A 14,625-nucleotide genomic window follows, 5' to 3' on the forward strand; every position below is an offset into this window, starting at 1 on the left:
GCTATGGATAATGTTTGAATTCTGAGTTTTAAAAAAATCTGTCAAAGACATTTTCATGAGAACACAGACTGTAAGTTGGATGATGTCATTAAATCCATGTTGATTTTCTTAGGTGTAATGGTGTTGTAGTTCCAGAGAATGTTTCTGTTTAGGGAAGTACATGCTGAAGTATTTGGGTAGGAAGTATCATGTCTACAAACTTCTTTTGGATGGTTTGGCAAAAGCGAAATGTGTTGTATATATTTACACATACAGAGACGGAGTGGATGTGGCAAGATGATGATAGGTGAAACTAGGTAAGGTGTGCAAGGGTGTTCAGAGTGCTGTTCTTTCCTTCCATCAGTGGGAAGACAAATGAAAAGTGATTCTATTTGCCAGTTAAATTTTTCAAAACAAACAAAAAAGTATTTAAAAAGAGATATGAGACACGTTTTCATGATGGTCTGAAATAATTGGCTTGCTGAATATGAGCTTTTAAGTGGTGGTACAGTGTGGTTGACACAATGTGACTGAACTGAATTTGCACGAGGAGGTATGAATAGTCCCATTGGAAAGTTTGTTGCGGGTCTGTGACTTGGCTTAAACTGGGTGGACTTAGAGGCAGGACTAATGCCCAGGCTTTCTACTTCAGGCCCAAGAGTCTCCCCACTGCGGCTCGTCACGGGTGCAGCCAGGGCTCTTGTCCTCCTTTGCCGGGCCACCCTCCTCTGAAGGGTCTTAGAGAATTGATTGCCATGACCTTTCCTTCTCTGTGAGGAGTTCAGATGTGAATCAAGGTTGACTCCTTTTTTGAGCCTGGTATGACAAGTCGTTTAGAACATTGTAAAGGTGGCGCAGCCAAATCCTGCTCATTCAGGGTGGGGGGCATTTCAGGGTAGCCTCTTGAGGAGATTTAATGGAAAGCCAAATGGCTTTAAAGGGACATAAGAGCATAATGCATAGTTTTAGCATTAGCCCCACTGAGCTTCTCCAGCATCAAGTGAAGTGTTTTGTTTTCATTAAAAGAGCTCACAGTTGGTAAAGATCTGGGCGGGGGAAGGGCAGGAAAGCTTCCATAAAAAGCGAAATCTCAACTACTACTAATAATGAGAAGAGAAGGCTTGCCTTCATTATTTTCTAATTAGAGAGTTGAACTTTATAGCTGAGGAAATAAGGTTTTCCTCTTTGAATGTAATACCCTTTTCCAGCGGGGTGCTCCACATGATCCTTCATGTACAGAAAGGCCCATTCAGCTGAGAATAAGTGCCAAGCAAATGACTAATCACTCCCTTCCAGATGAAGGGCCAAGGGTGAGGAGGGAGATGGAGGCACAATCCCTCATGGGCTCCCTGGGAGAGACGGAGCCGCAGTCCTCGTTAACTTCAGAAGTGGGGCAGTTACGCCCTGCTGGTAGGCACTGCTGTTCTTAAAATCACAACTAAAATAAGCTAATGGCCCCTAATAAAACACCGTGCAGCTCTGTGTACAAGATGCTGAAATGTGACGTGTAAGTAGGAATCGCTGGTTTCCCCTTGGGTTTGGTGGCGCGGCCCCATCGTGTGAACTCATAGACCCCCATGGCTTATCTCAACATTCATTTTCTTGTTGGTCTTCTTCCACATCTTCGCTCCTCCTTCCCTTCTCGTTGCCCTCCTCTCCCATGGCCGCGCTTATATCTGGGAGGAGTACTTGCTCCTGTTTTCCTGATTACTTTCAGATTTAGGTCAGAATCAAAGGAAGTCTTGGCTATTTGTGATCTTTGAATAAAAGCTCTTCTACTGAGTGGTTTCTTCTTAATACTTTTTTTCAGGGTTATTTTTAAGCTGTTAGCCCCTTAACCCTGCATTGAAAACCCTCTGCAATCTGGTGTTTCCTCCACCCCCAGCATTCATCTCAATGTCTTTTCCAACTGCCAATGGATAGGCCTCATCCTCTTTTCCTCCTTCCCACCGCCATGCTTTTGGTCACGTTCACTTGGAATGTTCACCCCCTTTTTCTCAGTATATAGTGAAGTGTAGTGTAGTGAAGTCACTCAGTCGTGTCCGACTCTTTGCGATCCCGTGAACTGTAGCCCACCAGCCTCCTCCGTCCATGGGATTCTCCAGGCAAGAGTACTGGAGTGGGGTGCCATTTCCTTCTCCAGGGGATCTTCCCGACCCAGGGATCGAACCCAGGTCTCCCGCATCGTAGGCAGACGCTTTAACCTCTGAGCCACCAGGGAAGCCCCTAATGGTACCACATTAACGGTTAAGACCATCACTCTGGAGCCAAGACTGTCTGAGACTAAAGTTTGACCTGGGCTGAATTACTTAACTTCTCAGTGTCTTGGTTTCCTCATCTAAATATGGGGTGGACAGTCTCTACCTTGTAGGGTTGCAAGATTTAAATGAGTTTTACAGAAAGTACTTTAAAACAGTGTAGGCACTTAATAAGTGCTATATAAATATTAGCCACTTTTATCATATTTACTCATACAAGTGTTACTGATTCTGCAAGGTCTCACTCAGGTCTGCAGCCTGACTTCTACAGCCCAAGAGAACCTCTCGAAGACTTCTCATTTCTGTGTACCGCACACTCGCAGTGAATGTCTACTGTCTTGTATTATTCTTTCGTGTTTTTCCCCATTGAGATTGTGAGCTTCCCAAAGACATGGATCTTATATGTCTTTTGTGTCCTTGGTAAAGACATAGAAAGACCCCAAATCCCAAGGCATGCAGTGCTCTGTAAATGCCCTGTTTCTGACAGGGGACATGATGAACGAGTAGTCAGAAAGGCTTTATGAACAGCTAGAAGAGCTACAGTACCTGAGGGAAGTGGAGGAGCAGAAAGACTGTAGAGAAGTTTTTCTAGGATCTAGTCTCCTTTCTGATGTGTAAGAGATGCAAGATAAGAATTTGAGTTATTTTGAAACTATTTTTGGTTGCCGCTCTGTATTCTTTTGATTGCAACACTCTTGAGTCCAGGCTATATTGGCTACAGCTTTGTAACATGATAACCGTATGTGTTGAATTATACTTACACACAGTAAAATTACTAATCAAGTACAGTGCACCATTGATACCAATTTCTAGAGTCCATTGTATAAAAGAGAATCCTCTGAGATGGTCTCTTGTTTCACAACTAGCTCCTCATCTCTGGGTCATCAATACATGCTCTCTCTTTCTTTAAGGACATTTAAAGTCATTGATTGTCTTATCATGATCCTGCCATGGAATGTAACCAAAGCAGAATGAGTGAGAGGATGTGGATGTGGGAGCAGAATTGAACACGGGTCACCGGGCCTTGGAGATAAATGAGACATGGTGCCCAGGATTCTGCCTCTGAATGGTGGAGCAAAGGAATGTGGCTCATGTGAAGAGGGCAGGGATCTAAAGGGAAGGAAGTCAGGCAGGTGTACAGTGAAGAGAATAAGTTGGGTTATCTTAGCATGATGCCCCTCGAACTTTAATGTGATGTGAATCACTTCGAATCTTATTAAAATGCAGATTCTGAGTCGGTAGGTCTGAGATGAGCCTGAGAATCTGCGTTTCTTCCCAGCTCTCAGAAGACACTATAGATGCTTGTCCATGGACCATATGTTTAGTAGCTAGGCCTTAGGAAAGAGCATGGAAGGGATAGGCTTGTGAGCCTGGTAACCTGATGAGTGACTACCGGATGAGAAGACATTATTTTCAAGTATGAAAGAATGTAGGGAATGGGCATAGTTGGTGTTCCTTCAGAAACAAAGTAAGCAGGTTCCAAGGAGAAGGTGAAAAATGACTGAGAGAGAGAGAGAGAGAAAGAGAAAGAGCAGGGCCCTTTGATCAGCTACTCTACCTACTTGAAGAATATCCTTCCAACCTCTTCTCAGTTGAAACTTGAAATTTTTGTGCTCTTTTTACCAGGGCAGTCACTCCCCTCCAGGCTGTCTCTTTTTAGCTTCAAAGCAGTCCATCGATGTGGTGAACAATTTCATTAGTTGGAAATTCGGTCACTGTAAATCCTCAGGGCCCATTTGATTAATTTTGAACCTAATGGGTTGGTTGGTTGTCAAATGAACAGATGACCTAGCTGCCATCCCACACGACTCCTCTCACCTTTAGCATTTTAGGTCAGAAAGAATGTCAGCAGCGAGTTAGGAACATGATGAAAGACAAGAGAGAGCCCACCTCAAGCTAGAAGTGGGAATAGTAGGAGCTGCATGGCAGGGCCTGAATTTGCACATTTACTTACAGCGTTATGGATTCGTTATTCATCCCTTGAAAAGCATTTCCTGGTACGGTGGTTATGTGTAAGTTATCACAAATTTCCCTTGAGGAATGAAATGAGAAATATTTACTTTCTAAATTTCAGCTGCAAATAGGAAACTGTTATGCATAGCAATCAGCCTGGTACTTACAGAATGAAATTAAATTCAGAGGAGAAGATCTTCGTAACATCTGGAAGCTTGCGGATGCCTGTGTTACAGATGCTTCTGTGATTTGGGGCAGGATGGGAATGTGGGCAGAGTGAGTATAGGGGATTGTTACTAAGGAATAAAGATAAAAACAGTAGAAAGACACTGTGCAGATAACTATTTTCACATTCGGTTAAAAAATGTGGAGCTTGGCTTTATCAGTAACACTTCTGGCTGTTGAGGATCAGAATTTAAAAGCCCCTAACACTATGGGGGAAGATGCTCCTTTTAGAGATCTAGGGGATGGGGCCAGACTCTTCGGCCTCTTTCATTGGCATTTGTATTTCCAGCCTGTCTTTTTCCTATTTCCTATTGTATTTCATTCCATTTCCTTTTGCTATTTAGTGTATTCTGTGTTTTTAATGGTTCTAGAAAGCATCTCTCCACTTTAGAACAGGTTTTAACTCCAACACTTCAGGAAGATTAATCTCCATGTGAAAAATCATATCCTCATTATTAAAAATCTCCCTTTATTTAGCTACCTTACAATTCAGGGAGTTCTTCCCTATATCTCACTGATCATGGAACATTCTTTTGGTTTTGGAGCTACTCAAGGCTCTTCCTCTTTTCCTCCCACCTTTTACTTAGCCTTCAAAGAGGAGTGAGACTTCAGTGATAGGTTAAATTGAAGGATATTTTATTACACAAGAATGGGACTCCTTGAGAGGAGTCTAGCATCTGGATCTTCCCAGCTGAGTTTTAAATTCACCAGTCATGGAGTGTGGACAGCTGAACTGAACTGCCCAGCACTCTGGTGATGAGGAAAAGGAATCCAGGTTTCTCTTTTGGCTCTCTCTGGTTCTCTTCATTACCTGTTACCCCAGATCACATGGAATCCTTGTCCTCTCTGTGACTGGTGAAGGCAGTGAGGGCTTGGACTGCAGTGTGTACTGGGTTGGGGGAATATTGTATTTTAGGGGTGAAGATGCTATTTAATAAAAGCAGTGATACCAAGGGGCTGCAGTGGTCAAATGTGGTTTTGGGATTTTCTTATGTTTTTCCAATGTATTTGATACTGCAGATGCTTATGCGTCCTGTAGATCCCTTGGAGGTCTGGAAAAGCAGCACACTTGGGTTAGGAATTGTCATCCAGAGTTAGAGCGGCCAAAGGGGCTATGCTCATGGTCCAGGGCAGGGCTGCTAGAGGTGGTGGACTTTGTGTCCTCTGGGGATTTTATGAAATTTAATTCATCAGGAAGAAGAGAGAATAGACATCTATATCAGAGGGTTAAATGTTCATTTTTTTTTCTCTGTGAATGATTACTTGATATGTGAGAAGATCCAGGGTGACTAATTTATAGATTTGTATCATGTTACAGGGATTCTTGTTTTGCTGGCAAGGTGATAAATCTGCTAGGCTATAGTGGTACGCAACTTATAATGCTAACTAGCGGGCTTAATAAGGTTTAATGGGCAATAGAAAATGATGATTCGGTTTATATGGCACAAGGCCTACCTCAAGGCAATATTTTAAAATTTGCTGAGTGAATGAATGAACACATGAGGGAAATGAGGTCAGGAATTTTTAACCATGGATGGGGGTCCAATCAGAATTGCCCCTCCCATTTTCACCTATGCCCTGTCTATATCACCACCTCACCTTAGAGATCCCGACTTACCCTTTTCAAAGTGTCCTGACCTCCCTGCCCTATGACCACCATCACTTTGAAAATCATTGCAAGAGGGTGATATCTTTCTTGGATGTTTGGGACAAAGAAAATGTCAGGAACCACTAACATGTATTCAAAAGCACCCAGCATAGTGGTTAATAGGAAATGCTGATTAGCTTTTAATCAGAAAGCTGAAGACAGACATGCAAATACTGCCAAGTATGTGGTTTAAAAAATCTTCCCAACCTTTTAATTGTTTAAGTTTTCATCAGATGCCCATATCCCCTGCCCCTATTGCTTAAAAAGGAAAATTCCTCACAGGTATTTTAACTGAGGGAGATTTGTAAATGCTCCAGCCTCAATGTACACCAGGTTTTTAGTGTTCTGGATCAGTCTGTAAAGAGAAATGGAAAAAGAGGCAGCAGTTTAATAGACACGCTTTATTTGGACTGCACATGGCCCTGGTCACCAGGGGATGCTGGCTGAGAGTGGCATCAACAAAATCAAGTGACTTTCTTGAGCTTGAGGGGTGCTCCTGAGACCCTCGGGATAGAAACGGGATGATGGGAGCCAGTTGGCTACTGCCAGGAAGTTCTGCTTTCAACCTCTTGCTGAGATAAGTGTAAGCACCACAGCTGGGAGTCTGTTCCATTCTCCCTGCTCTCCTTCCTGCCCCCAAGTAACAGCCAACATCCAGGGCTCCTGGCCAGCTAGGTCCTGCACATGGAGCCAGCACACTGAGGGTGATGGGCAATTTCACTCTCAAGAGAAATGAACGAATTTGCTGTTTGCTCTTGGAGACAAACTGGTCATCTTCGTAGTGGCTGGCAGTCACACTGACCAGTTATTCAGATGGGCACTCAGCCTTTGGAATAGCCCAGGGCTGACACTAGGGGCTTGCACTGGGGGGTTTTTACATCCATTCTATAGATAATTAGTTGTGTGATGATGCCAGGCCTTCTAACGTCCCTGAGCTAGTGCTCCCTACTGTAAAATTAGAATAATAATAGCACTTCCTCTGCCTCACAGGTTGGTAGGGAGTAAGTAACATAATAGGTAGAGATAATACACAAGGCAGGGCTTGGCAAAATGTAAAAGTACAGCCACAGTACTGCAGTGGCGTTATTGCCTTTCTTCCTAGTTCCCCAGTGACTTTGAAAAGCAGCTACATTTACTGAATTTTGTCTACTATGGATTCAATAAAAGGTCAGTAAATGCCTCTGGCTTTTTAAACCCAGGCAACAGCCACTGAAGGAAATGATAATTACTCTTGTTCTGTAGAGAAAATCTAGTGTATTGGTTAGGTGGATGGACTCTGGTGTCAGCTTGGTTTAACAGGCTGGTTTTACTGATTGTATGACCTTGGATGTATCACTTAAAGCTTGATTTCCTCATAGACTGGGTTTTGAACAGTAAATATGTGTGTCTGGTTCACAGTAAGGCCTTCCAGTGTTGACAATAGTGGATGAAATCAGGAAGTTGAATGACTGGTCTCTAATCTCAGAACTGAGAAGTAGCAGAACTTGGAGGTGAACACAGCTTTTCCAACTCCAAGTCTAGTGTGTATTCCACCTTACTGTAGTTTCCCATCATGGTGCCGATTTCTGTCCTTACGTCCCTTTGATTCTTTAGAGGTGAGTGACCTTTTGTTGTAATTAACTTTACAACAACTAAGTCAAGCAGTCTTGGGCCATATAAAACATTAGGTAGGTAGGATGGAAAGAACTTCTATTTCTTAAGACTCTTTTGGAATCTGACCACCCATCCATCCATTCATTGAACAAACATTTATTGACTACCTCCATGTGTCAGGCATTGTTCTAGGTGCTGGAGATCCAGCTGTAAACAAGGCAAAGAGAACTGTGGGGAGCTGACATTCTAGTCTCAGGGCCTTCTTTCCCTTAGAGCACTTTATTTTTCTTTCTCTATCAATAAATTGATACTTTATCTATCTATAAATTGATACTTTATCTTTATATCTTAAATAAAACTGCTTTACATCATGAGCAGTTTTATTTATCTCAACCTGCCGTGGTTCAACATTGCTTGGGAAGTCTGTTAAAGCTGCAGATTTTCAGATTTCCAGGTCCAGGTAGGACTGATAATGGAGATGATGTAACAGAAATGACCTTCCCCTACCCCACTCCCACCATGAAATTCTACTTCACAGCGAAGTCCAGACTATACCTTTTGCACTTAAATGCCTGTTATGTTGGATTTCCCTCTGTTTGGTGAGTTAGTCTTCCTTCCCTGGTTACACTGTTGTCTCTTGGGGGAGATGTAAATTTTACCTCCTCTGTATTCCAGGATCATTTGACCCTTAGTTGGACATGTGTACCCACGTACTTATTAATTCCTTATCTTCTCTAGATGATTGCTAATTGGACCATTCATAGGGAGGCCTTGTGGTACAGTGGAAAATGCACAAGCTTGGAGGACATGGGCTGGGGTGAATTCCAGCCCTGGCATTGTCGAAGGTGCCACTTTGGCCAAGTTAACGACCCTTCTGAGCCTCCATTCCTTCCTGTGAACAAAAGGGATAATTACCCCACTTTGCAGGGCAGCTGCAAGGATTAAATGACACAACCTAGAGGAAATAAAGGCTGAGCACAAGTGCTCAAAATATATTCGTTGCTGATATCTTTTCTGCTTTCTTAACTTTGGAAACTCCTCTGCTGATGCAGCTTGTAGTCGTTCAGATTTGGGACAAACTAGGCAGCAGTAAGAAGCCTGGTTTAGGAGTCATGTGACCTGATTTCTAGTCTTATTAACTCTGGCGCTAACTTGCTGTGTGACATCTGAAAACTGAATCAAGCTAGTCTTCTCCCATTCCCCCTTTTCTTGTAAATCGGAAGAAAATGATAATTTGGAAAGGATTATTATTAAGAATCAGTTCAAAAACATCACAACAACAAATCCAACATACACATATCAAACTTTTACATATAGGTGTCTAAGAACCATTGCCTAAGTAAATGAATATGCCCAAATAGTCCCAGTGAACTAATTCATGATCTCTAAGCTCCTTTCTAAATATTCCACCACCTCAAGGACTCCATACCCTTCCTTCCATAAGGTAAGAGCTACTTGGCAGGACTCCACAATGTCAATTTTAATTTCCCACTTTGTGTTGTGATGTTTCAGAGTTTATACAGCTCCCAGGGAGAAGCAGTTGTCACCATGGCAACCTGCAGGACACTGCAGTGACAGAAATTAGTGCCTGCCCAGACCCAGTAATTGCTGTAGTCTTTTCCTCTTGGATTCCTAGCTATGGATGCTTGAATACAAATACTGAGTGGGCTCCAGCCAGCGAGGGTAATAGTGTACAGCAATAAACTATCTGTTAGCTGATGCTTACATTTCAGACAAATTGAGGAGGTTGTCAAAGGCATTAGCTTCTATCTTTTCCAGGGAATCACTCTGAGAGATTTCACTAGGGGAGAGAGAGAAAAGAAAAAGAAGCATGAAATAAATGATTGTTTCGGCATGACCCAACAATGTGGGGGTGGGGGCTCCAGTGTGTCCTTTTTAAAAAGAACAGGGATGCCTTAAGTTGTCCTCACATCATAACGTGCTCACACCTCCCTCTAGGAGCACGAATGGGCACCTGCAACCCAGATGCAGTTGAAATGCAAGTTTCAGTACTTCCTGTTGGTGTGACAGTTTTGCTTATTTATCTATGGCCTCAGAGTTACAGATTGTTGGAAGCAGACATGCCCTCTGGGGAAATCCAGTTGGATTCCCTTGTTTTATAGCTTTGGGCATTAAAACTGAGAGGAGAGGCAAATAGTGCTTAAAAGAAGATTCGGGATCAGGATCAAAATGTCTGGGTTCCCAACTCCATCACTCTAGTGAGGATTTAATTTAGGTTAGGATTCCTGGTTTCTTAACTCTTTACCCCTCTCCCCAATCCTGTTCTGAGGCAGCTGCAGAGTGATCCACTCCTGCATGGAGTGTCCTTATTGGGTTGTGACTGTCTATTTGTATTTGACCATTTTCCTCACTTTGTTAGCAAACTAAGGACAGAGACTATGTCCTAGTCACTCCTGAATCCCTAGTGGCTTCATATAGCCTGGCATTTAGGGTATCAATGAATGAATAGATAAGTGAATGAATTGATTTTTTTTTTTAAAGAGACACAAAAGTAAAGGAACCAACTTTGCCACATATTACCCCCAAGCATGTGGGTGATGTCAGTGTTACCCTAAAATCCCCATATAAGCTACCATTTGCTGCCAGCTGAGAAAAATGTCTCAAATTCTAAGGTTCACATTCACTGAAGGTTTCAGACTTGATGAGCTTTAGCCCACAGGAAGGCTGAGTCTAAGGCAGTTAAGGTCTTTTATGAACAACATAGTAGTGGATAGTTTTAGGCTGAGTCATCTTATTCCTACCTAATAGTTTTGCCTTTTTAACTGTAGCTGCTTTTCTCACTCGGAGAAGGCAATGGCACCCCACTCCAGTACTCTTGCCTGGAAAATCCCATGGATGGAGGAGCCTGGTAGGTTGCAGTCCATGGGGTCACAAAGAGTCGGACATGACTGAGCGACTTCACTTTCACGTTTCACTTTCATGCATTGGAGAAGGACATGGCAACCCACTCTAGTGTTCTTGCCTGGAGAACCCCAGGGACGGGGGAGCCTGGTGGGCTGCCGTCTTTGGGGTTGCACAGAGTTGGACACGAGAAGTGACTTAGCAGCAGCAGCAACTTATCTCACTAGGAGGTCTTAAGGCATTCAAAGTTTTCAAAACTTAACATTTAAAATTCTTGAGAGCAGAAGAGTAAAGGTTAGCCTCAGGCAAACTGACATTTCTATAACCTGCAATGAATTTCCTATAATATGCACTAATTCTTAACAAATTATTTTTAATGTTCCTATTGCTTGCTAATACCCTAAAGAGCAGTCAGAGCTTCCCCACAGAACCAGGACTGATGATGTAGCATCTTCAGAGATGCAGATCTGTTTTTAAAGCCCTGAAAATTGTTAAGATGCTCTCTTTAAGCATCTAAATGGCCTCTGAGGCCCTGTGACTCAGACTGACATTAAGGAGGGTGCTGGAATACTGGACTCTATACTCTCTTTCCACATGTGGGCTTTTGTGTCCTAGAAGCTGACCCAGGAACATAGGATTGAAGTTACACATTGCACGGAGAGCACACTGCATTATCAGGCTGCTTTACACGTTTGATAAATGCCTTTTATCAATATAGATACAAATGCTATATTTGTCATACACTTATTATTTAGATACAAAGATAATCTTCTGATGCACAATAAACTTTCAACACATTTTCTTCTATGCAGGTGTTATCTAAAAATGTGACATGCGGGAACAGCCACTCTAGCAGAGGGAGTTTTTTATGACTGGAATCTATCTCTTTTTTTCTACTGGAGTAGTTTATCATCACCTATCAAAATGCATTCAGTTTGTTGAGACAAGGTTAATTATCTGAATTTTAATGACTCTTGAAAATCATCCCTTTTCTTCAAAGGTCCCTGGATATTATTTGTACTTTAAAGATAAAAATACTAGGGTTTCCTAAACACAGTTTCTCTCCTAGAAAAATTACTACCTTTCAACTGTGTGTTCTCTGAGAAAAAATTTTATTTCAATTATCAATGTCTTTTGATATGCAGTATCTTACTTACATTTTTATGACCTCATTAAGTCCTCTGAAAGCTTGAGATGGGATTACTTTGATAGGGAGATAGGTGAGTGATCTAGAAAAGAAAAAAGGAAAGCCAAGAGTTTAAGATTTAAGATTCGGTACCTTTTAAGTCCATGAATGAAATGTGTGTGTATGTCTGTGACCACAGAGTTCCCAATAGCTAGATTCAGGTTGAAAATTCTAACTTCTATCAATAAAGAAATGTGCCATGACTAATTCTTGGTCTTTATCAAAAAGTGTGTAATTTCGTGGTTAAGATAGCAAACCTTGGGATCAGATGCACCCAGGGTCAAATCTCCACTCTTCTACTACCTGGCTACAGGACCCTAAGCATATTATTTAGATCCTTTATTTCAGGTCCTTTGTCCATAAAATTGAAATAATAATTCCGATTTCACAGGGTCATTGTGAAAATTAATCAAGATAACCTGTATAAAGAATCGGGCTTGGTACCAAGTAAACAGTTAACACATAGTTTTAGAGTGGACATATAGGCTTGTTGGGAGGATAGAAAAGAAGCTGTCTTCCTATAAATTTTATTTTATTTTATTAAAAAAATTTTTCTTTTTACTTTATTTTACTTTACAATACTGTATTGGTTTTGCCATACATATTAGCGTTTGCCGGGTTTATTTTTCCCCATCCTTTTAATTTTAACCTATGTCATTGGGTCAACAAGAAATCTTAAAATAATGACATAGGTTAAAATTAAAAGGATGGGGAAAAATAAACCCAGCAAACACTAATAATCAAAAAAAAAAAAAAAAAAAGAAAATAAGCTGTCTTGGGTAGAGTGGAGAAATGGATGGTGAAAACACAATTGAAAACCAGGCAGGTAGGAGAAGGGAAGATTCACTAACAGCATGCTCCTATTTTGCTCTATACCATCTTCCCCAGGCAGCCTATTTTAATATTATCTCAACCAGACCACTTTGCTCCTATAGTTAATCAAATGCCACTTTGATTTAATGCCATTTAATCTCATGCCATTTAATCTCATACCATTTGAGGGAAATATCTAAAGAGACTCCTTCAGGCTCTTACTTATATCCAGAAGAACAATCTGAGTGTTTTTGAATTGAGATTAAAGTTACGCATTACAAAAAGTTGAGAAAAGAGTGACCACTCAGCGAGAGCAAAACCAGAACAGGACAACGTACGAGTGATAAAGGAACCTGGGTTAAGATAACTCAGGAGAAAGCATCTGCAAGGCAGAGATGAAGGCATTTATCAAGCATCTACACTGATTTAAGGATTTGGCCCAGGGACTGGAAGAGAGGAGGGGAGTGGACCAGGACGTTTCAGGAGGGAAGTGAATATTAAGAATGTGGAGAACAGAAGTGGGAGATGCTGCCTTGCTTTTCTGTGTATGCAGCAGAGACTGGCTTACCTGCTGGGAGAGAGCACCTCCTCCATGACGAGCAGATAAGAATCAGTGAGATGTACAGTTCCAGAAAGGACTTGCTCAAAGGACTTGCTCCTGGGACTTGTAACGTGTTGCGTAAACTATGCACACCCACCTCTAACCTTATTTCATCCACTTAACAATGGTGAGGGATGGGTATTTCCCTTCAATAGCAGAAGAAACTTGATCCCAAGAAAAGAAGTAACCTGGACCGGGTGACATGAGCAAGCTGATGGAGTCCAGACGTCCTTTCCACTGTGCGATACTGGGCTGAAGTAGACGGCTCCCAACCCACCCACTCCCTCTTCTTTTTTCCCAACTTTACTGAGGGATAATTGACAAATATAATTGTCTATATTTAAAGGGTACAACATGATAATTAGACATATACAAATTAGAAATATACATACATTGTGGAATGATTACCAACATCAAGGTAATGAACACATCCTGTTACCTCAACACATCCTGTCACACCTCAGTTAACATGTATGTGTGAGTGTGTGTGTGGTAAGAGTATTCAGCTCAGCAAATTTTCAAATACACAATAGCCACCTATTCTTTTTAAAATTAATTAATTTATTTTAATTGGAGGCTAATTACTTTAAAATATTGTAGGGGTTTTTGCCATACACTGACATGAATCAGCCATGGGTGTACATGTGTTCCTCATCCTGAACCCCCCTCCCACCTCCCTCCTCATCCTATCCCTCAGGGTCATCCCAGTGCACCAGCCCTGAGCACCCGGTCTCATGCAGAACCTGGACTGGCGATCTGTTTCACATATGATAATAATGTTTCAATGCCATTCTCTCAAATCATCCCACCCTTGCCTTCTCCCACAGAGTTCAAAAGCCTGTTCTTTACATCTGTGTCTCTTTTGAATAGCCACCTGTTCTTAACTATAGCCGCCTTGTGGTACATTAGATCCTCAGAACCTATTCTTATAACTGAATGTTTGTATCCTTTGACTTGTATCTCTTCATTTTCCCTTGCCCCCAGTCACTGGTGACCACCATTTCTATTTTCTGTTTCTATGAAATTGTTTTTTTCCCCCTAGATTTCAGAGAGAAATGATACCATGTAGCATTTGTCTTTCTCTAGCTTATTTCACTTAGAATAATGCTTTCCAGTTTCATCCATGTTGCTGCAAATGGCAAATTTCCTTCTTGTTATGTCTGAAAAATATTCTGTTGTATATATATATACACACACACACACACACACACCATATTTTCTCTGTCCATACATCTGTCAAATGACTTTAGGTTATTCCCATATCTTGGCTACTATGAATAATGCTGCCATGAATATGGGATGCAGATGTCTCCGAGAGTAGTGATTTCATTTCCTTCGGATGTATGCCAGGTCACTCACTCTTTCTCATTGAGCACAGTGAAAGGACAGGCACTGGACCCTCGCTCCTCTTGAGAAGAAGCATGTTACACTCTTGCTCTTCCTCCTGCAAAGCAGCTTACCTCTCCAGGAGCTACTGCAAAGAAATTTCATTGCAGAAAAACACTTT

The 14,625-nt window shown here is 41.7% G+C and overlaps 1 protein-coding gene across 1 annotated transcript in view; it reads right to left on the reverse strand.

Moving 5' to 3' along the window:
- Nucleotides 1-14,625, reverse strand: part of LHCGR (lutropin-choriogonadotropic hormone receptor) — a 59,181-nt gene that overhangs the window by 26,703 nt on the left and 17,853 nt on the right. Inside the window, 5 exon segments of the mRNA NM_001314279.1 lie at nucleotides 4,192-4,269; nucleotides 4,358-4,432; nucleotides 6,344-6,418; nucleotides 9,383-9,457; nucleotides 11,676-11,747. Of these exon segments, the coding sequence (NP_001301208.1) occupies nucleotides 4,192-4,269; nucleotides 4,358-4,432; nucleotides 6,344-6,418; nucleotides 9,383-9,457; nucleotides 11,676-11,747 (375 nt within the window).

This window comes from Capra hircus, chromosome 11 (assembly GCF_001704415.2).
Source record: "Capra hircus breed San Clemente chromosome 11, ASM170441v1, whole genome shotgun sequence".
Classification (NCBI taxonomy): Eukaryota; Metazoa; Chordata; class Mammalia; order Artiodactyla; family Bovidae; genus Capra; species Capra hircus.